The 23,262-nt window shown below is 40.9% G+C and overlaps 2 protein-coding genes across 4 annotated transcripts; one reads left to right on the top strand and one right to left on the bottom strand.

The window, feature by feature from the left end:
* The first annotated feature begins 395 nt into the window (after positions 1 to 395).
* LOC121742084 (probable lactoylglutathione lyase, chloroplastic) lies at positions 396 to 3,865 on the top strand. Of its 2 annotated transcripts, XM_042135117.1 has the most exons (10): positions 396 to 620; positions 926 to 1,021; positions 1,511 to 1,721; positions 1,792 to 1,916; positions 2,067 to 2,131; positions 2,408 to 2,620; positions 2,732 to 2,779; positions 3,139 to 3,246; positions 3,341 to 3,481; positions 3,580 to 3,865. In XM_042135117.1, exons 1-10 carry the CDS (start codon positions 491 to 493, stop codon positions 3,619 to 3,621), a joined length of 1,179 nt encoding a protein of 392 aa, XP_041991051.1. In that variant the 5' UTR covers positions 396 to 490; the 3' UTR covers positions 3,622 to 3,865. The 2 variants fall into 2 exon arrangements, with proteins under 2 accessions (XP_041991051.1, XP_041991050.1); XM_042135116.1 differs by lacking the exon at positions 926 to 1,021 and having other exon boundaries at positions 398 to 620.
* A 15,590-nt stretch (positions 3,866 to 19,455) lies between these two features.
* LOC121742085 (ubiquinol oxidase 2, mitochondrial-like) lies at positions 19,456 to 22,468 on the bottom strand. 2 transcript variants are annotated; one of them, XM_042135118.1, is made up of 4 exons: positions 21,994 to 22,468; positions 21,780 to 21,908; positions 19,916 to 20,404; positions 19,456 to 19,845 (listed from the first exon to the last, which is right to left on the bottom strand). In XM_042135118.1, the coding sequence occupies exons 1-4, from the start codon at positions 22,390 to 22,392 to the stop codon at positions 19,786 to 19,788; spliced, it is 1,077 nt and encodes a 358-aa protein (XP_041991052.1). In that variant the 5' UTR covers positions 22,393 to 22,468; the 3' UTR covers positions 19,456 to 19,785. The 2 variants fall into 2 exon arrangements, with proteins under 2 accessions (XP_041991052.1, XP_041991053.1); XM_042135119.1 differs by having other exon boundaries at positions 19,934 to 20,404.
* Positions 22,469 to 23,262: the final 794 nt, after the last annotated feature.

The raw sequence follows: 23,262 nt of genomic DNA, 5'->3' as shown, positions 1-23,262 counted from the left end.
TGAACGAGAACTTTTAGGTTGTCATGAACAACTCTAAAAATACTCTTAATTATGAATCATATTTTTATATATTTAAAGAATTTTAACCAATATTTATGAGTTAACTTTAATAAGTTTTTTTTTGTACTTTATAAATAACAATTTGACATTATATACTCCATATTTTTGAAGGAAATATAATGGATGGTGCGATGGATAGGATACTGGGGTACTAGTAGGTATAAAAATACAAGAAAAGAAATATGAAGATTGAAAAAATTAGGCATGTAGAATAAAAGAGTGAATTTTTTTTATCCGCTCTATTAAAATTAATTTGTTGGAAAAGAGAGAAAAGGATGTAAATTTTATTTGATATTCCCTCATTTCCTAAGGATTTGTTGAAAAAAGGAAAAGAAACGGTAAATGAGTGGAGCTTCTTTCACTTGATAAAAATTGTTGTTTTGTTCCTCTTCCTTCTCTCACTCTCTCCCCTACTGATTTCGACCTAGATATGGCCAGGATTGTTCCCATGGCATCATCAATTAAACCCTCTCTCAAATTCTCTCCCACTGCTCGCTTCGCTCTTCCTCGCTCCTCCCCTACTTTATGCAGTAAGGTCGCTTCGTTGCACCTATCCAGTGGTACGTTTCGTTGATTCTCCACCCCTAATCTATGCACTTTTTTTCTCCTATTTACGAGACTCGTCCGAATTTATGTGAATTTCTGTGTATTTGGATTGTTAGTAATCATAATCTGTACAATGAAGATAGTGAATTTGGTTAATCGAGTTTTTGTGCGTCTCACTGATTGCTGGATTTGAAGGAGCAGTTTTGGATAGGAAAGTGGTTGCTGTTGATGAGCCAACAATCTGGGGCGGATTACGTTTCTTGTCGTGTTTAGGAGAGGAAAAGAATGGCTAACTTTATAAATTTGTTTGTAATATCAGTTGCTAAAATATCAGAGGCAGCTAGTGAGGGAACAATTGGGGTATTTATTGACCGGAGGAATACTCTACATCTTTTGCTACTTAACTGGCTCTCTGGTAGGCATATTTTAGTTTTTTCTAACTCATCTTTTTTCTTTCTTTTTTTTGGGTTTCTAGTATCCCTATCTCTTTAAGAGATGAAACATGCCAATACCAAGATTTGTTACCTCCTGACCCTATTCAATCTTGCAGAACTTTTGCTTTTAATGGCATTGTTTAATTACAATTTACATTCAATTTCCTTCATCCATGCCGTGAATTCTTTATGGTTTACTTCATCAAGTTTTATTAGAATTGAGTTATGTTTTAATATTATCTGTGTGCTAGCAAAATAGACTCTGTAAATTTTCAGTTGTCTGGAGTATTTGACAGAGAATTTCAAAAATAAAATTAATGCTTGGAACTGTGCTGATTGCTTTTTTTTTAAACTCTTAGCACTGGCCATCAATATCACAGCATCATCAATCATTCAATCCTGATTTAACTCTGTGATGTTGGTGACTGGAAAAACGGATGTCTTACGTGTTGATCTCTATGCTTGTCCAGTAATTCCACAGCTGCATCCTTTTGGGCTTAAAACATCTAAGCTGTTCAAAGAAGATATATCTAGCAGATCAGTAATCGTTGCAGGAAATACAAATACGACCCAAGCAAGCACTGCTACTACACAGGAAAATGTTTTTGAGTGGGTTAAACAGGACAAGAGAAGAATGCTTCATGTTGTTTACCGCGTGGGGGACCTGGACAGGACAATAAAGTATATTTCTTTTATATAGCATTTGATAGGCTGTTCATCTTGCCTTAGTATAATTACATGTTGGCCACAGATTCTACACAGAGTGTCTTGGGATGAAACTGCTGCGAAAGCGAGATATACCAGAAGAAAGATATACCAATGCATTTCTTGGATATGGGCCTGAAGATTCACACTTCGTGATTGAACTCACTTACAGTAAGAAATTGCCATTTCTGAATTAGTCTTATACTGACATCATAATTTCTTGCCTGGATACATAAGCTTTGAACTTTGGCTCTAGGCACACAGCACACTGTTATATATTGTTCACAGTGCTGACTAATAATTTATCTGTTGATATTTCAGACTATGGAGTTGACAAATATGATATCGGCAGTGGTTTTGGCCATTTTGGGATTGCAGTGGAGGATGTAAGCTCTCACACAATTTATGTTACCATGCTGCATATTATTTGGAAATTAACAATAATTGTTGCACCTCATTCTTGAGTAAAAGTAGAAAGGCTACCAAATATCTGTTACCATTTATTTTATCTTCTAAACTATAAAATCTGTCACATAAGGATAAGGTAACTCTTAAGAATTCTCATAGATGTTCTAAATTTCGCTGTTGCTTACATGCATACGAGTTTTGATAGTTATTTCTAGAAATTACAAGATTCCTTCATAATAGCATTGGATATGCAGGTAGCAAAAACTGTGGACTTGATAAAAGCCAAAGGTGGTAAAGTAACAAGAGAACCTGGGCCCGTCAAAGGTGGCAATACAGTGATAGCATTTATAGAAGATCCTGATGGCTACAAGTTTGAGCTTTTGGAGAGGGGTCCCACACCCGAGCCATTATGTCAAGTTATGCTTAGAGTAGGAGATCTTGATCGCGCTATTGAATTCTATGAGAAGGTGTACATTTTAAGTCTTCTCATTCAGTACAAATTCATGAACTTTGTATCATAGTGTTTCATCTTTCCTGACACCTCTGCCAAATCATTTATTCGAGCCACAATTTTATAGGCTTATGGCATGGAGCTTCTTCGTAAGAGAGACAATCCTGAATACAAGGTAAAATTGAGTTTCTCATCAGATCTAGCTGGTAGTACATGCAATTTATTATTTTAATGATTGATGTTGTATTGGATTATAGCTTTCTTTGTATGTAAAACTTCATGGTTGTTATTTTCATTCTCTTTAAGTTCCAAGGGGCAGTGTGCTATGCAGGGAACTAAAAAAGACTTGAAAATATTCACATGTAAGCAATTTTTAGTCTATAAGAAAATGTTGAGAGCCATTAAATTAAATATAGCCACTGCGCCAAATCTTTGATCTGATTCAATGCTTGAATCATGTCACGCCAGTCTCATCTTTAAAATCACCCTTATTCAACAACGATGTGTGCTCAGTAGAGTTTACTGTCCTTGCAGTATACAATTGCAATGCTGGGGTATGGTCCTGAAGATAAAAATGCTGTGATGGAGTTGACATACAATTATGGTGTTACTGAATATGACAAAGGCAATGCTTATGCTCAGGTTATCTCTCCTCTGATTCCTGATCTTATGCAATTGTTGCTTTGTTATAACTTAAAAGACAACGTTTTAACATCTGAGTGACTATATCTTGCAGATAGCAATAGGGACAGATGATGTTTACAAAACTGCTGAAGCAGTTAAGCTATCCGGTGGAAAAGTTACCAGAGAACCTGGGCCTTTACCTGGTATTAACACCAAGATTACTGCATGTCTGGATCCTGATGGTTGGAAGACGGTATTGTCCTTGCGCATGGAGTTTATCTATGTTTTAGAGGAAGTGCATGCAATTTTTGTCCGGCTTAACTATTTATAATGGTCTTGTGAATCTTGCAGGTTTTTGTTGATAACATTGATTTTCTCAAGGAGCTGGAGTGAGCTATTTGTACACAATTTACAATTCCAGCGAACCGGAGAAAAGTGTCAGACCAATATTTCCAAGTTCATCGGCTCAAATTGATGTGGCGGTAAAACATCTATTGGGTTCGGTTTTGTAGAATAAGTTAGGTGGCTTCTGAGTCATAGGAGCTGAAGAAGGCTACCAGAATCAGAAAATTTATAATATCCCATATCGATGCATTCTGCAACACTCAGACAGTAATATATTGTCCATTATAGTTCATTTCTCTGTCCATTACATGAAAAGATTCTAGTTTTTTGCTGAATAATTGACCATATATTTAGGTGAATCAATCATTCTCTTCCATTTTATCGTGTTCTTCCCAGTAAATTCAAACAGATAGTGGTGTATATTTCATTCATCCTTATGGCCTTCCGCAATGGCGCCTAGCGCACCGCCTAGCCGAGCGCCGGCGCTAGGCGGTCCATTGCAACCGCCCAGCGGATTTCGGAATTAAAAACCGCCGAGCGCTCTGCGGTTTCGCGGCGCTAGGCGGTGCGCTGGGCGATCCGCTCGGCGCTATTGCAGAGCCCGGATCGCCTAACGCACCGTTGAGCAGAATTTTTTATTTTTTATTTTCGAAACACTATATATACACGGTTTGTACGTCATTTTCATTCGCACCACTTGTTTTAACGAGTACTCTCTCTATCTTAATTTCTGTACAAGATCAACACCGAGAAATGGAGAACACCAAGAAGGTACTCCAGTGACGAGCGGGTCTCAAGCTCCCCCGGTACCCGTGTGAGGTGGATGGGGTCCGACGCTAGGGTACTACAACATGTACCCATAGCAGGGGATGATGCCCGGGATGGCAGCCGGGGGGAGCAGTGCAGGGTCGTGGCGCCCCAAAGAAGAAGGGCAAGGGGAAGAAGGTCGGGGAGTCGTCGAAGCCGGGTGAGGACGACGGCTCGGTACGGAGAAGGTGGACGGATGCGGAGAACGTCGCGCTGTCCAAGGCGTGGGTGAGTGTTTGCGACGATCCTCTCGTTTCTAACAACCAGAGGATCGTCAACTTGTGGGGCAAGATAGCAGCAGCCTACCAGAGATTTTTCCCGGAGGGGAGGCGACGCAACGGAGAGGATTGCCCGAAGGGGTGGGACTGAATCAGGGCTGCCGTTTCCCGATTTTCTGGTTTGTACGCCAACGCCCTCCGCATGCAGAGCAGTGGCCAAACGGAGGAAGACTGCAGGAGGATAGCGGAGAAAGCCTTCCCCCAGCCCGGGTTGTATAAGGACTTCGCCTACTGGAACTGCTATCTTGTGCTGAACGACTCCGAGAAGTTCCGAGTAGGTGTCGACGCTGGCTGGCCGAAGAAGCAACGATTGAACTATACCGGTGATTTCAGCGGCAGCAGTGGTGGTTCCCACGACCTCCCCGAGACGGCCCAGGAGGTCCTGACCCCTCGTTCGTTCGCTCGCCGAACTCGCCCGGTTTGGCACAAGCGGGCTCAACGGGAGGCGAGGGGGGCAGCCAGGGGTTCACACGAGGTCCAGTCCGCATCCTCCCTTGGCCAATCCACAGCGGATCTCAAATTCTTCGCACGTCAACAAACGCGCAATCAGATGGTCAAGACGATGGCCGAATGGCGGGCGACGGTGGACCTCGTAGAGAAGAGTTTGCTTCAAACATTGCTCCTGAGCATGCAGGAGGATTTGGAGGCGGCACAGAGGGAAACCGGCGTGAGTAGAGGCGGCGGCGATGGAGGCGGAGGCGATGGTGGCGACAGCGACGGAGGAGACGACGACGGAGACGAGGAGTGAATTATTGTACTTTTTTTAATTATTGCAATTTTTTTTAAATTATTGTACTTTTTTTAAATTGTTGTACTTTTTAAAATTTTAATAGTATTATTAATGTTTCCCGTATATGTCTCGTAAATTAAATTCTGTATATTGTGTGATTGTTAATTATTTCATTTTTATATAATTGTTATTAGTGATGTGGCTATGCTATGGCTGAGCTATGGCTGAGCTATGTCTTGGCTATTTGATTGTTTTGATAATGTGGCAGGAGGATTTTTAGTGTTGATGATGTGGTAGGAGGAGTTTGTGGCTAGGCTATGATTGGGTTATTGCTGGGCTATTCCTATTGTGGATGGCCTAAAGAGCTTTCCCTTAGCTAAAGGACTAAGAGGCTTCTTGTTGATCAATTGTAAAACATCCGTTAAAGTGATGATCTATTTTCTAATCCAACTTTTTTTAATTTTCAGATCGATCATCATAAAACATCTGGTGATGATCTATTTTCTAATCCAACTATCTAGATTAATTTTTTAATTTTCAGATCACCTATTTTCTAATCCAATTATCTATATTGATTTTTAGTTTTTTGGATTTAGAATTGATCTAAGGAGATCATGACCCTAATCACATCTATATATTACAGTCTTATTATACTCCATCATGGAATTTCGGTTCTATAAGAGCATCCATAACCATGGCATGGTTGTGGTGCCGCGCCTTAAACGCAGCAGGGATGGGGCATGCCATGGTTGTGGGTGCTCGTGGCCGAGTGGGGTGATGCATTTGGGGTATGGCGACTGGCGGGAGAATGGGGCATGCCATGACCCTATCATGTTTGAAAGATAAATGCCCATTTTATGTACAGTATATTACTAAAAATAGACAAAGTTGTAAAATGCATGAGTTTTAATATGCAATTGGTAAAGTAAAAGATATGTAGAGAAAAAAGGTAATGAAAGTAGTGTTAGTGGATTTTAGAGTCCATATTTAGAATGATGTGTAAGGTTACTGGGTTAATATATGTTTAAAACTTTTCGCATTTAGAATTGGTCTAATTTCGGTGGACACCCCAAAATCAGGGGCAGACCCATGTGGTAGAGAGGAAGGGCTTGAGCCCATCAATAAATTATTTTAACACTATTTTCTTTTATAAAATTTTGAAATATATCTAAATTTAGTGTACATTATTATGTAAAAGCCCTTATAAATGATTTAAAATACCTAAAATATATACTGTGAAACAAAATTTTTAAATTTCAGCCCTTATCAATATTTTTTTTTGCGTCCGCCCCTGCCCAAAATGGTATAATTAATTTTTTTTAGACGGAGATAGTATTAATTTTTGAATAATAAGGGGATAATGGTAATACAGTACAAAAGATCCGACAAAATTCTATGTACAAATTATCAACATTTTTAGTGTTTTTCAAAAGATATATATAATTCTATGTACAAGATTCAATTGTTTTATAATGATTAACATTGAAATTGATGTAGCATAAAATTATACTCTCTCGGCCCATAAAAATAGGCTAATTGAGGACGAGAGGGATTTTAATGTACAAAATAGTTGAAATAATGTAAGGGATGATGATGAGTCCCATAAATGATAAAGTAAAAATGAAAAAGAAAAGATTTCAATAAATGGATATGAGGACGGACAAAAAAAGAAATTTAGCTTATTATTATGAGACGGAGGAATTATCATTTTTTTTTATAAATTGGTGTTGTTTTAATCTACCCTTCAAATAGTAGAATGTTAGTAGTAATACTTTTTTCTAAATGTCCCTTCGCAGTTCCATTTCCATTTCCATGAGCTGACCCAATTCCAGTAACCCTGGGCGCCTCTCTCATCCTTAAATTAGAGTATTTTAGTTTTCTCCTTCAAATTTTTGCAAATCTCCCTCTTAAAATGGATAAGAACAAAAAGAGCACGATGTAAGAGCATCCATAATAGCGGACGTCCCGGTGGACGAGCGACTGGCTAGCAGCTCGTCCGTCGCGGACGTTCACTATTGCAACTGGCAAGCGGGTGACGGACGAGAGGTCGTCCGTGGTGGGGAGGCGTCGTCCGTCCGCTATTGTGGTTAGGTGACGGACGAGCGGACGGACAAGAGCATTTTTTGAATTTTTTTTTCAACACTGTATACATGACTAAATCCCTCACCAACAGGCTGCATCTCAAACAGAAGCTATTTACCTTCAGATTTTCTGATTCAAGAAGTATAGGAGAGCAGCTTGAGGAGTTTGTTAAATGTATTGATGATCTTGAAAATATTGAAGATTATGGATTTATGTAATGAAGGAGAAATCAGAAGCCTTTGATAAGTTCAGAATTTGGTGTAAAGAGGCAGAGATAGAGAAATGCCTGTCACTAAAGTGTCTGAGAACTGACAACGGGCTTGAATTTTTATCACACCAATTTGATGAATTCTACAAGGTGAAAGGAATAAAAAGGCATAGAACAATGCCTAATAATCATCAGCAAAATGGAGTGGCTGAGAGAGCCAACAAAACCATCCTTGAAAGAGTGAGATGTATGCTGATCTCTTCTGGTATGCCTCAAAGATTTTGGGGTGAGGCTGCATGTACTGCAGCTGTGTTGATCAATAAATGTCCTTCATCTTCCATAGAAATGGAGACTTCTGATTACAGATGGTATGGATCTTATGGGAGCTACTCAATGTTGAAGCCTTTTGGGTGCAGAGCCTACTCTCACATCAAGCAAAGTATATTAGAGCCAAGGGCTATCAAATGTGTAATGCTTGGGTATCAGAAGGGAGTTAAAGGCTACAGATTGTGGTTTGTAGAGCCAGACAATAACAAGGTCACCATCAGCAGAGATGTCACATTCAAGAACTAGAAATGCCATTCAAAGCTAATGAGAAGACTACAGCAGATGAAGGAAAAACTTCAATTGAGGTGGAACTACTGGATGATCTGAAGTTGACAGATGAGCAGCATGCAGTTACTGATTCTGAAGAAGATGAGGTTGTTCAGAATGAAGCAGTGGGGGAAACTGATGAACAAAGAGAGGATCTCTCAGATTACTTGCTTGCTGGAGATAGAGAAAGAAGACAGAATGTGAAAAGACCAGGTTCATTATGCATTCTGTGTTGCAGAAGAAGTGGAGTCATCAGATCCAAGTTCTTACAAACAAGTTGTGAAAAGCAAGGAGAAAGATAGATGGATCAAAGCAATGCAAGAAGAAATTGATTTACTCATAAAAAATAAGACTTGGATTTTGGTCATAAGAACTGTACTGCAGAAGATTAATGGATGCAAGTGGATCTACAAAAAAAAGATTGAGGCATCAGATAATGATAGAGTCAGATACAAGGCTAGATTGGTGGCAAAAGTCTAAAATCAGAGGGAAGGTATTGACTATAATGAGATCTTTTCTCCCGTGGTCAAGCACAATTCAATAAGAAGGCTATTGGCTTTGACTGCAAGATATGACTGGGAATTACATCAGCTAGACGTGAAAACAGCATTCCTCAATGGTGAGCTTGAAGAGAGCATCTACATGGAGCAGCCCGAAGGTTTTGTGAAACCAGGTGATGAAGGGAAAGTATGCCTGTTGAAAAGTAGTTTGTATGGTCTTAAGCAGACTAGTAGACAGTGGAACAAGCAATTCGACCTACATATGATGCAGATTGGTTTTGAGAGCTCCAAATATGATAGCTGTGTTTATTTCAAGAAGAGGGATGGAAAGGCAATAGAGTAGTATATGGATGTAAAACTTCATTTTGTGAGAGATGAAGTGAGCAAAGGGGAAGTAGAGGTGAAGAAGATTGGGACAGAGCACAATCCTGCAGATGCTTTGACAAAAGCATTACCAGCTGCCAGGTGAAGAAGATTGGGACAGAGCACAATCCTGCAGATGCTTTGACAAAAGCATTACCATCTGCCATGTTTGCTTATGGCTTGGAGTTGGTGAAGGTTCAAAGGAAGTGAAGGTTGTAGGTGGAGACAATGAAAACTGATTTTGAAAATGTTGGAACCAAGGTGGAGATTTGTTGGGTATTGGTTCACAAATATTCAACAAATTGGAAGATTGGGCCGTTGCATAACAGCATAGATTTGCCGTCCAAGTCACGACCCAACGTTGGGCGCTCGACAACGACGACATCTCGTTTCTTGATTTTGTGTGGAAATCGACGTTAAGGAGGACGGTCCTTAACAACTGGTGCTTTCATTGAGAGCTCATCCTCCGTCTTCGTTCATCCATAACCCAAATCTCAGCAATCAAAAAAGAAGAAGAAGATATATTCTTCACCAAAAAAAAGGTACCACCGATCACCTCCCACTGCCGAGCTTCACCGCCGCCGTTATGCGGACTCACCAACAATATCAGCCCCCGCACCAGATACACCCTATTATTGCAAAACTCGATCGCCTATTGGACATGATGGAATATCGTCTGGACGCAGCAGAGCGGCGCATTGACAACCGCCGTCCGCCCACTCAGCCTGAGCCAAAACCACCCTACGTCTTACGCCGCTTGGATCCACCTGATCGTCGCCCACGGACGGGATACTCGCCCATCGGGTACCGTGATTGCGCGCAGGATGCGCGCCCTCGACGCCGCGGTGGCTATGCCGAGAGGGGCCACCTATTTGATCATGGGGATCAACGAATCCAATTAGGGTTCGATCGCCACCCGATTCACGCAATGCGGCCACACCGCCCGACGTGCTGGGACCCACCAACGCAGCAGCAGGACCACAGTTACCCATCCTTAGATCACCGGCCCCGACGCGCGGAGACGTGCTGGGACCGGCCTCACCATCGGGAGGAGGTGCGAGCACCACGAGGCCATTCTGCCTGCCACCAGCCCCACTACTTGAGCCTTCCACCGCGGGACATGTACGGTCAGCCCGCGCGGGTGACCAATCAGACCCCGTACCAGCCTTTGCGCTCGCCCACCTGTTGGGACCAGTCTGGATTGCACAAGCAGCAGGGATACCCGACAGACGACGGCGAAGATGAGCTTGGTGATTTTGAGGACTCTGTATTAGAGACAGCAACAAAGGAGACCAAGGATAGTGATGCCGACAATTCGGATACAGAATCTGTATTAAATGTTGTCATTCGATTGCCTAGTGAGAATCATGGATCTAGGGAAGGTAGAGATGGCAGACCCGAAGACCAACGAGTTTCATCGTTAGACGATGCAGATGAGGACGCTTCCATTGAGGAAGGGCCAAAGGTCATCGCCTCATTCCCGGTTGTTCAATTGCAATCAAAATCTATTGTTGAGAATTGTTGGGGAAAGAAAGAAGATATGCAAATCCCTAATATATCTAAACTAAATACTAATAATAGGCTCGTAACAACTCCCCCACGGTTAAAATCCACCTTGTCCTCAAGGTGGGAACCACGAAGCAACAGAGAGAGTTGAAAGCAGAAGCTTCGGCGAGGCATCTCCTCCTGGATCAAACACACACCAAATAGGTGAACGTCTCCCATCATCTCGATACAAAATCAACAAAGGAGACCCAATGTGGTCGGCAAAATTCCACGCCACAACGACAAGCTTGTCCACGCCTCCAAGAATGTTCGCAACCATCATGTCATTGCGCGGAGGGATCAACCTTGCATCGGTATCGAGCGATGTAGATCGATGATTCATACTTGGTACATCACCGACACAAGCAATGACGGGCAAACCGGTGTAAGCACCATCTCCTTTATTGCTCCAATAATTTCCAACATTGTTGGATGACACTTGAACAACATTGAGTGAGGCGACGACCTTCTTCACTTCATTAGTGGAATCGTCCTCCTCTACATCGTTCAACAATGCCTTTTCCTCTTCCTCTGTACTCATATCGGGGCTGCGCGGTGGGCAGATTTCCACAAAAGATGACACTTGTTGGTCTTCGAGTCTGCCATTTCTACCTTTGCTAGATTGATGCTCCATCTCTATTAACTCATCATCATTATAAATGGTCTTATCACGATCCTCCTGATCCGTTGGGCCTTCCCTTGACAGAATGGTTACAGTGAGAGCCTGAACTTGCGCAGCTTGCTCCATGTCATACCCGACGCCCTTGATATCATCGTCGATGATGATCTCACTAGCCATAAGCAACTCACTACAAGTTTGGTCACTATGATCGCCATCTACATTGTGATCCGTAACAACAATAACTGTCTGTTGGACTTCCTCGATTCGATGAAGTCGCTGGTTATCGGGCTCCTGATTCACAAGAGAGTTCTCTGTTGTGCGTTCGGGTTGTCGCTGGTCTAGGCAGGTGTTAATGAACTTCCTTGTCGTCTCAAATTGGGGCGCTTTCATGGTGAGATCCTTTGGCCTATCGGTTCTCACGGTTCCGTGATTCGGACGGTTGATAGGGGAGCCCCAAGACGTGGGTTGCTGATAACTCCTAAAGCCCCTATCAGGTCCTTGAGGGTAGCGATCTGCCGGCCTATCCCAGCTCGAGCCATGCCGCGAATCAAGGCAAGCGCGGTAGGGGGCTGCTGTTGTACCGTGTCGTGGAGGGCGGCCCTCTGGCCAGTGTGTCACGCGAACGGTACCTCGTCGACGCCGAATATCCCAACCACGGTCACGCCGGTCGTGGTTGAAATTCCGGGGGACATCCTCGTCGGCCGTCCATACATCACGCTGGAAGCGATATCCGTCCAATTCCGCATAGTCCGAGAAATAGAGCTGATCCGGTTCGGGAAGGCGTCTGGCTTCCAACCTATCAACCCTTCTATCCCTCGCATCCAATATAAATTCCAATTGATCAAATCTTGCCATAATTTTGTCCAGCGCCGACACGGTAGATTCGAACGCCCCCGATACATTGCGCGTCGCGCTGCTTGAATCCGGGTCGTAGCGCCGTATCCGCTGCGATCCGTCACCGATGCGGCCACTCGTCGTGAAGCGTCGGAGCTGATCAGCCATGGTTGAGCTCTGGATGAAAGCACCAGTTGTTAAGAGCACAATTCTCTTAACGAAGAAATCCTGCGATTTCACTCGCAACACACCAATCCGGCGCCCCGAACGTTGGGGTCGGCGGCTCAATTCGTGGCTGGCGCGGAGAACTTCCTCCGTCGGCAGTCTTCAAGGTTTGATAAGGAGTATTGCACAAGTAATGTGGGCAAAATAATTCTTCATTTATTGATTGAATGAATAAAACGATAACAATCTATCCTATTTATAATACTAGAACTACTAACCTAACTTAATGAACAAGAAACAAATATAAGAAAAGAAGATATGCAAATCCCTAATATATCTAAACTAAATACTAATAATAGGCTCGTAACAATAGACCAGCTGACTAAAAGGAGTAGAGTAAGTTTGTCGGAGCAGTTATGAGCCCACACTTATATACTCATTTAGTCAGAAATTGAAAAAAACATTACAGACACAACACTTACTCTCTCACTCTCTCATTGATATCTCTCTCTCGGCAAAGAACATAGAGCAAGAAATTTGTGCTCGAGCTGGATCAACAGGATCAAGATTGCAGTGGAGGATAGCGGTGGAAATAGCCGCGGATGTTTGGTTAGTTTGCTTGGTTCAATCGTGTTTTTGAGCTAGGGATTTGGAGATTGTAGTTGTGGTGAATCTTGATTGATTGTTCTTCATCCTGTATCTGTTTCAACATTGAATAAATCGAAGCTTGAGTTTCCTGTGAACGTAGGATTCATCCAAACCACGTAATCGCTTGTGTGCTTTACATTTCTTGTTTTTGGTTACTGTTGTTCATACTATCGATTCACAATCGGGATGTCCGTCCTACTATGGATGCTCTAAATGAAACGGCCTGAAATCGTAAAGAAGTTGGATGCCCTAAAAGAGAATGGTTCGAGGGCAATGATTGCCTTGACATTGGATGCATTAGTGGGTTGGTCACCATATCTATAGGTAATATGAGTTTGGAAGATTTTAATTATATTTTCCGATTTCAGTTATTCTACTGTGATGTGGTATTCTCAATTTTACAAGCTTAATCTCAGTTTGTATAGCTAAAAGTTTGGTTGCCAGAGCATTGATGGTGTTGATATTGATGGAGGTAGCTATTCCTACTTTACTGTCTTGAAGTGATTCTCAAGTTGTTTACATAACATACCACAATGTCTTTATTGATTTGAATTTCTACTTGTCACATCCTCTGGCAGTTTTCTGTGTAGCTTATGATACATGTTTAAGTTTGAGATGCATCATGAAAATCAAAGTTCCAGTCTTCTTCTTTTTAGTTGTCTATTGTCCATCTGATACTAAAAAATATTTGCTTTTTTCTCTTGTTCATCATGCATAAATTTCAATTAGTATATAATTATCTAATAAGTGCAAAAGTTGAATGCTTTGTTATTGAGCTTAAAATGTATGCCATGCTTTATGCTGCTGCTGAATTTTTTTCATTACGGCATTTCAGTTCTAGTCACTGCATAGAGAAGAGTTGAAGATTATGATTTCATATAGATTGGCAGGATTTCATTCTTCAGATGAGAAGCAATTTTTCTTATACAGCCAAAGGCTCAAATATAAAAATCTTGGACCTTTCAAATTGGGTGATTGCAATTCATGCTCTGATTATTACTACTATCTTTTAGATAGATCTTCTGTATTTTTGACAGAGTGTTGTTTACTGGCTAGACCTACAGCTACTTTTGACATCACAGTAATCTGCGAAGACTCCCTGAAAAATAAATGAAGTCATTTTTAACCATAGTTGCTTATCACATTCAACTCGAATCGAGGATGCAAACTGGACTCTAAGAGCATCCGCATCGGTGATCTCCGAGACGGACGGCGTCTGTGCCGCTGGTACGGCAACGCGCTGTCCGGCGCTGCTCGATGCATCGAGCACGTCCGTGCCAGACTGACGTGGCGCGACGGGATTGGCCAACGGCATAGCCGTTGGCATTTTAATTTTTTTTAAATTCGAATTTAATTTAAAAAATCGTTTTTAAATAAAAAAAACATTTTCCACTTCCCAATAAATTATATCCGTTTTCTCCCCACTTTTAATTTATTTTTCAATTTTTTTCCCCCAAAATTTACATTTTCATCTATAAATACCTCTATTTCCACACAAAAAATTTCCCACCACACTACACAATTCTCATCTAAATTCTCTCATCAATTTTCAATTTTTCACTCTTACAAAAAAAATGTCCGGCTTCGGCGATCACCCCTCCGACTCCCGCGGTTAGAACCACGAATGGTTCGACTCACAACCTTTCCCTAGTCCGGCCCCTCCTCAAACCCAAGGTTCTCAAATTCCGGGTGGCTACCGACCTTATCCGGTGGACGACCAAGATGCCCCCGATGGGCGATACGGGTGGGCACCCAAACCCGGATCGGGAGGGAGCCGCGACACTCAAACTCCTCCTACTCCTACTCCTACTTTTCGTGGCGTTCGTGTTCAGGGTCGTGGCTACAATCATCAAGTCCGCATCCCGTACACTCCGGCGGAGATGGATCAGTTATTCAAAGCCTATTTGATTATCTCCGAAGATCCAGAGGTTGGCACGAACCAAAGCGGGGATAGGTTTTGGTGGCGCGTCTCTCGCCGGTACAATGCAAACCGCCCGGATGGAACCATCGAGCGCAATGAGAGTATGATGCACAATGCAATTTTTAGAGCCAACGAAGAAATCTAAAAGTTCCAGAGGTATTACCTCCAGAAAGAGCGGTCGGTAGGGAGCGGCAGGAGCGAGCTCGACATCATCAGTGCTGCCTTGGCGACTTACCAATCCCAATATTACAAACCATTCAAGTACCTCAGAACTTGGCAGGAGGTGCGTGTGCATCTGAAGTATAAGGGAGGCGTATCATCCTCCTCCAGCTCCTCCAGCAAACGGTCGAGGTCGGTATCCCTATCCGACGCCAGAGCTAACTTGGGTATCCGATTATCCTTACTGAATTGGATCTAAAACAGCAAGACGAGTATTTATGCTATCCACTGAAAGACGAGGTCTTGATAATTAATTTCTTAATCAATGTATGTTAGCATTGGACATACGATATTGATTATCTACTACTTTGACTTACCAATAGGTGTGGGTTTTTCGTAACCTAACGATCCTGGTATCTTGGGTAGTGGCGATTAATATCTAGCGGGGCTAGGATTGCTATTATATTGAATCGTGCGCGAGGTGAGTCTCGTTTGATAACATCCACAAGAGGAGCTCGAAACAAGGTTTTATTATTCGGAACCTAGCTAGTTGAAGTTTGATTACTCTATGAATAATAAATAAGTGTTTCTTGCTAAGTCCACTCTTGGAGTTTATAATATGTTAATTAATTAAGTCCATAGCAGACATTGATTAATTAATGGATGTTTCTATCTTAAAGCGCGGGAAATAAATGACAAATAAATGGAAACCCGGAATACTTGTAATTTCGGATTTGGATGGGCAGTGTAATATTACTTCTTTAGTGACTGACTGTAATATTCCAATATAAGCTCATATTAAATTATGGGTTCAATTTAATTAGTAAAAAGCTAATTGGGGGAGGCCATATCCAAATTCTTCCTTAAATCCCTGACTGGACCCAATATGTGACTTAATATAAATAGGAGAATAAAGGAGACAGAAAACACACTTGTTTTTTTGACAATTTTCGTCCCCCCTATTCCAAGGAGTGGAATGATTTTTGCTCTCCTTCCGTGAGCAAGGTTCTGTCTTCTTTATTCAAGTCCTAGTATTCTGGTGAGATTTCCCCACACAAATATCAGATTACAGTCCGTGATACCAGTCAGAGGATCCGAGGTCGAGTACTCAAAATCTTCACGTGGAGAAGACGCAAGCCATCTTCGATTCTTAAGTGAATCATCGAGGTAAATTGGCTAACTCTGTAGCAAGCATATTTTAGGGATTATTTGTGCTAAAGCATGTTTAAATTAAAGTTGTGAGCATGATACATGTGAGAATTACGCGAATAGAGTTTATCTAAATAATCTGCTAAATAGATCAAGTTTATGTGATCCGTTAGAACGCACGCTTCTGCAGCAAACCCCTTCACACTTTTGTATCGGTGATAGACCGGATCTACCGCTCGCATCCTCTCTGAGCCGGAAATACTTGTATTGAGCCTCTAATGCCGACATGATATGCAGAAAGAGCGGTCGGTGCATTCTAAAAAGCCAACGAAAAAACGACTACCCAAACCGCGGCTCCTCAGTGAAGTAGTCATCAAACAACCGTTGGTGGACACCGACGTGGTCCCGAGCGACTGTAAGTCGATGCTAGATGGGGTGAGGGACCGCCGGCTATATCTGTTGCCGCACGTGTTGTTACACCAATCGATCTATCTCCGCAGATGTCCGGGACCACAACTCGTCGTCAATTCGCTGCATTGGACCATCGCCACCATCATGAGCCATTTGTTTCTACAAATAATGACAGAGTAGGAAAAGATACTCGTTAAAACAAGTGGTGCGAATGAAATGAAGTGCAACGAGCCGTATATTTAGACTTGAAATAAAAATAAAAAAATTAGGAAGTTAGCCGATCGCTCACCGCACAATAGGCGGCAAGCGATCGGCGAACAATCGGCTAACGCCTAAAGTCCGCGCCAGACCTCTCGTCCATCGGGCGCTCGTCCGTCCCGTTCGCCTAATGCAATAGTGGACTAATGCTACGCCCAAGCCGCTAGCCAGTGGCTAGGGCGGGCGTTAGTCCACTATTGTGGATGCTCTAAGAGTATCTTTCTTTTCAAAATGACTGCGAAAAAAAATGTGTCAACTAGCATAGGATGAAGAGAGTATTTGTTTATTTAAAAAAACAGGCTTATATATAGGGTTTTGATCTATGCAAAACTAGATTTAAATACCGAAACGCAGAACAATATCATACGTAGGGCACTTTTAGGTCATAGTTAGTTAATTTTTAGGTCATGCTAAGATCATTTTAGGTCACCTAAAATATTATAATATGACCTAAAATTGCTTAATTATGACCTTCCGTATTTTTGGTTAATTATTGACCATCAGATCATCTAATCCCAGGGTCAAGATTTGGGCTGCATTTCTGGATTTAAATGCATTTTTATTTTGATCATCTCCATGTAGTATGGTATAATAGTATTCGTAAATTTAATTTTAAAGTTATGCCTTTTGTTTTGGGTATTGACACCTAATATCATGAAACTTTTCAACATTTTATTTTTTTCCGCTAATTTTAAACTTGACATATAATATCACAAACTTATATAGTTGTTGCATTTTAATCACCGACGACAAAATCCGACTACATTAAAATGAGATAGATGATCATATCTTCATTCTAGGGACTTTGTAATCACATAACTATCATTTTTAAGTGATAACCATATCTGAGTGTTGTGATAGTAAGTTAAATATAGTCGGATTTTGTCGTCTGATAAAAATGCAACAACTATATAAGTTCGTGATGTTATATGTCAAGTTTAAAGTTTGCGTGAAAAAAAAACTTTTGGAAAGTTTCGTGATATTAATCGCCAATACCCCTTTTATTTTTAAAAAATCTATTACTCAATTATTTCGACACTGATATTGTCATCGTATGTATCTTTAATTTATACTCCTAATGTTCAATCTCAAATTATTTATTTCTAAAAACTCTATAATATTCATATCGTGACTATTTCTAGTTTTGTTAAACATATGCAACAATAATTAATGGTGTTTGGACCTCTAGTATCAAAATCTTAGGTCTGACACTATATACAATACAAGTTTTTTAATTGGACAGATTACATATGTAATCATTCAATCATAATTACTCCCTATGTCCCACAATAAGAGTCATACTTTGGTATTTTGGTCCGTCCCATAATAAGAGTCACACTTCATTTTTACTATAAAATGTAAGTAAGTCTCACATTCCACTAACTCACTTTATTCACATTTTATTATAAAACCAATATAAAAAAGTGAGTCTCAGATTTCACTAATTTTTCCTGCCCACTATTCTTTACATTTTTTGAAACTCGTGCCCATAATAAGAGTGACTTCTATTATGGGACGGGGATATTTATATACAACAATAAATATTTAGTCAAATATTAATTATGTTTATAATATGTGTATTAAAGTGAAAAATGAGCATAGATAACATAATACTGATAACGCTTCTTCCTCTCCTCTTGTACAACGCTGAATGATTGCCATAATGCAACCAAAGTCATTTCCCATTTTTTTCAAAATTAATGGGGGATATTAATTTTCTAAGAGATTATCCAAGGTTCATAGTTGTATATATTGGTTGCTAAATTTTATTTCGTTTTGAAATGAATAGGTAATTACATTTTGTATTAGAGCATTTACAATAGGGACGTCGTCTTGCCGCCGTGCAGATGGTGCCTATTGGAGGAGGAGCGTCGTGGGACGGCACTCGAAGATCGCCGTAGGGAAGGGCATGGTCGGACTCCGCTCGATGCCCACTCAGCGGTCGGACGATGGCTATCGTGCGCCAACAAACCGCCAAGCAGGCGCCGAGCGCCATATTAATTTTTTTAATGAAGTATGTTTGAGTGTTTTCTATGTTTTTTTACTCCAATTGATTTCATTTTTTTTGTTTTAATATTTGATAAACACTAACGATTAAGTTAAATTAAATTGGATGGTTGTTGGGAAGGTTGAGAGGGCTATTGGAGGACTGTGAGATAGAATGATAATGTGGCACGAGGAATGTTGAGATAGGATGATAATGTGGCAAGAGGAATTTTTGGAAGGACTCTCCCAATTATGAATGCAGCTACTACTTATATTATTTAAAATTTTATGTTTCAACGTTTATAAAATCGATACCGTATCCTGCTGCAGGAGGCCGACCATTGTAGCACTATTTTGTACTCCTAAGAGGTGTTCGGTTTGTAAGATTGTATTCGGGATTAAATTTGTAGTGTGTTTGGTTTAAGAGATTCAATCCCACAACTCAATCCTAGATGGATAATCATGGGATAATTAGTCATTGCTAACCCCCTATGACTAAAATAATCTCACAACTCAATCCTAGATTATATCTTGGCACTATTTTATCGTGAAAACCTAACACCACCCTAGTAGTACTTGAATAGCATCTTTCCGTTTTACACTGTTTCCTGTTCCAACATAATTGCAGGATACACAATCCTGAAATTAGAATCATGTTTGGAACATCAATTAGAATCCCACCAATATACAACTATCTTTACATTTAGCAATGACAAAAACAGAGGGGACCTTCTTTCGCCACAATCAATAATACTAGGTCGTACAAGAAATGACCAAGAATTCACATACTCAATAGCTAAATGTGCGACGACATCCTAGTTGCATGAATGTGTGTAATGAGAGCATAGTTTGCTACTCATTTCTGAGTATCACTTGAAATAACCATGAAAGTAGACAAGATTACATCAAAACAGACTCAGTTGTATGTTTGGACCAAATCCAACTATCCCAATCAGTGATATCCAACCGGCGCTGGCAATCCGTTCAACTCCTTTCCTTGATAGTGAATATCCTGCAACAAGCACACCATTACTTGTTAGCTAACAAATGAGACACCAATTAAAAAATTTACAGCCAGTTACAGATGCATAGTGATTGACATCGCGGTGGTGAGCCTCATCGGCGCTAACAACAACCACAACATCACGGAGGGTAGCATCCGGGTTGAGGCGCCAATAGTCAATGGCAATAGCAGGAGCAGGAACATTCTCAATGTTTCCCTTGTCAAGCTCTTTCAAAAACTCAGTGTAGGAGTGGATCGCTTCTTCCTCCAAGTACCCAACGATGCGATGACTAAGCTTTGGCGAAACCAGATAAGAGATGAAATAGGCGTTGAAGAAGACGCCCTGGACGGCAAACACCAAGGCACGCTCGTACCAACGGGGCTTAGCCACCTCCATGAAGGTCATCAGATGCATCCGCTCATTCTCGGCTTCCTCGAGAAGGGCCTTGATCCATCCACCACTCTGCTCAAACCGCCGCAGGGACTTGCAGTGCAGCAGCATCCCTCCCACCATGCCGGGAACGGCTGCTACCGTCTCAAGCATCATAGCACGGCATCCATACCTCCTCTGTGATGAATTTCAGAAAAAAATAATAAAAATTTAATGTAACCAGTCTATAAAAGTTGGAACGTTGACGGCTATGATGAAATATATGATCTTTAAATTTGGTCATTTGTAAGAGATTTAATCCAGCAATTTGAAAAGGCTAAATAGTTTTTTCAATAGAAAATTTGCTTTGAACTTAAACAGTTTGATTTCGTATATTGATTTTCAATACTGCCGAACACTATATCAAGACGAAATATACGTGTACGTAAGATCCAAGTACACTAATAAAAAAATTGATTATATGATACTCCCCGTCCGGGAATAGGAGTCCCATTTTTCCATTTTAGTCCGTCCGCGAATAAGAGTCTCGGTTCACTTTTACCATTTACCATAAATGATAATAGGGTCTAACGTTCCACTAACTCATTTCACTCACATTTCATTTGAAACTAATATATACAAGTGGGACTCATATTTCATTAATTTTTTCCACCCACTTTTTCAACATTTCTTAAAATACGTGTCGTCATGAAATGTGACTCCTAATGACGGACGGAGTGAGTAATAATAACAACCGCAAGCAACATAAGAGCATTAGCAGTGGTGCGGATGTCCCGGCGGACATCCCAAAAACACCTCCTGCCACGTCATACGGGCATCCCACTGCGGATGCCACGTCATACGGATATCCCACTGCACAGTGGCGGACATCCCGACGGACTTCTCACAATAAAAAAAAATAATGCAATAATAGGGACTTCCGCGCGGACGTTCGTGGGAGTCAACGCAATGGCGGACGTCCGCACGGACGTCGCGACGGATATCCGCGGAACTCCGGTGTCCGTAGCGGATGTCCGTATCCATGCCTCCCTTGCACAATGGCGGACGTCCCGCGCGGACTTCCGGCATGCCGGGAAGGGCGCCTTTGCTGATGCTCTAAATTGAACGAACTTAATCGAACATCAAAGTATTTCAATACATTGCGTACTAAATTAAGAGCAATGGTATCCCATACTACTTCCCGTATTCCAACCAACCATACCTCTCTCAACACGCTACAACCCCATATCTCTTCCCATACATCTAATCCAACAATTTTAAATTTAATATTTTTTAATTACCAATCAATTTACAAAATTAAATACCACTATAAATAACAAAATCATAATTTAAATTTCAATTTATTTTATAAAAAAACTAATTTTCAAAAAAAAATTATGATATACTGTAAATAATTTATAATTAAAAATTCTAAAATAAAATGCCCTGCCCACAACCGGTGCCCTACCCAGCGTCCCCTCCAACAATGCCGGGATGCCGTTCACCGCATCGGAACTCGCAGACGTCAAAACAAAATCATACGCAATATGGAGCTAAAATTATAAAAAAATACCTGAAAAAATATATCAGTAGGAAATCTGAGTGCCTTGACAGTCCAATAGGCCACCTTGTCGAGAAACGTGACCGGCGCGTGATGCTTTTCCAGATCTATTTTCAAATCAGCATTGTACGTCTCCCATGGCTGAATCAAAGCATTTTACATCATCAATTAAACGTTTGAATGAGAAAACAACACTATTAGTATCCGCGCGTATGGATAATATTACCATAAAGCAGCTCCATCTCCACTCCGATCCATCTTCTTTGGTAATCTTCGGGCGCTCAACACCCCAATAGCTGATAATACCCTTGTTATTATTCCCACCGCCGCCGGCAGGGGTAGAGTTTCCAGCAGATCCGCCGTTCACCTTCTCCTCCTGCTGATTCTCACCCAGCGCCACCGTACTGGCGTTGCGCGATCCTGTATTAGTGGAGAACCTCATCCACTTCTCTACCACATTCTCAGAAGACTTGGCAGTACTAGGAAAGAAAGTGAAGGCGCCTCCACGAACGGAGGTCCTAACCAATGAAGCACAACCCGCAGCGCTGCCGCGCGCGATGGCAGTCGAGAAGTAGCGCGGCAGCGCCGATCGCGATGCCTTCGCTGCGCTACGGCTCATCATCATTTTGTTTTAGGTTTAGGATTAAGTAGCGAAATTTGGGGTTTTGTAGGATAGGTTATTGATCAAGTTTTTTCTGTGATTTTTCTGGTGTGAGTTTGTGGCTCCAGAAGGTGGCATATATAGTATAGGGGTATAGTGGTAATTGCGGTTATCCAACTTGTTTGGAGGCGGTGGCCTATTTCCATTTTTGACCTTTTCATGAACATTAATTATTATTTAAAATAATTTAATTAATGTGGAGCATTCTGGAGAAAAGTAATTAAAAGACGAAAACGGGCTTGACTTCTAAGTATAATAGAAATACGTCAGTAGTACTCCCTCCGTTTCAGAGTAGTGGAGGCATTTCTATTTAGTAGAAAGATTAAGAAAAAATATTTTAAGTGAAATTAGTAAATGAAGATTAAAGTAGGAAATGAAAAAAGTAGAGAAATGAAGAGTAATAAAGTAAGTGCGCAAATAATGTGTTAACTTTTATTAAAAAGAAAAATAACTTCACTACTATGGAATGTATCAAAATAACAAAATGACTCCATTACAATGGAATGGAAGGAGTAGTAAATAATGGCAATAATTTGCACATATTCAAGGTACAATGCATCCTCTTCAAATAAAGTTTTACTCCCTTGTTGTTTGTTAATTGATATGTATTTTTTTCTGGATGCCAGTTTAAAAATAGTGTTAAATAGATTGTGAATAAAATAAGGGAGAATAAATTAAAAGATGAGTTACTTATTACCAGAATATAATTGACTCAATTATGTTGGAATTTTTAAAATAGAAAAATGACTCAATTAACATGGAACGGAGAGGGTACTTAGTTATCGATTAAATTTCTTAAGTAGGGGTGGGAATACGGGTACCTATGGGAACCCG

The sequence above is a fragment of the Salvia splendens genome, chromosome 7 (assembly GCF_004379255.2).
Source record: "Salvia splendens isolate huo1 chromosome 7, SspV2, whole genome shotgun sequence".
In the NCBI taxonomy this organism is placed as follows: Eukaryota; Viridiplantae; Streptophyta; class Magnoliopsida; order Lamiales; family Lamiaceae; genus Salvia; species Salvia splendens.
This window is presented reverse-complemented; position numbering and strand designations above follow the sequence as displayed.

Bases quoted from the DNA above. Each gene is read 5' to 3' on its own strand.
- LOC121742084 (XM_042135117.1), top strand. From the start codon at position 491: ATGGCCAGGATTGTTCCCATGGCATCATCAATTAAACCCTCTCTCAAA. The intron at 1,917-2,066 runs GTAAGAAATTGC...TTGATATTTCAG, and splicing joins CGTGATTGAACTCACTTACA to ACTATGGAGTTGACAAATAT. The intron at 2,132-2,407 runs GTAAGCTCTCAC...TTGGATATGCAG, and splicing joins TTGGGATTGCAGTGGAGGAT to GTAGCAAAAACTGTGGACTT.
- LOC121742085 (XM_042135118.1), bottom strand. From the start codon at position 22,392: ATGATGATGAGCCGTAGCGCAGCGAAGGCATCGCGATCGGCGCTGCCG. The intron at 20,405-21,779 runs GTATTTTTTTAT...AATTCATCACAG, and splicing joins CTACTGATATATTTTTTCAG to AGGAGGTATGGATGCCGTGC. The intron at 19,846-19,915 runs GTAACTGGCTGT...TGCTTGTTGCAG, and splicing joins ATGTCAATCACTATGCATCT to GATATTCACTATCAAGGAAA.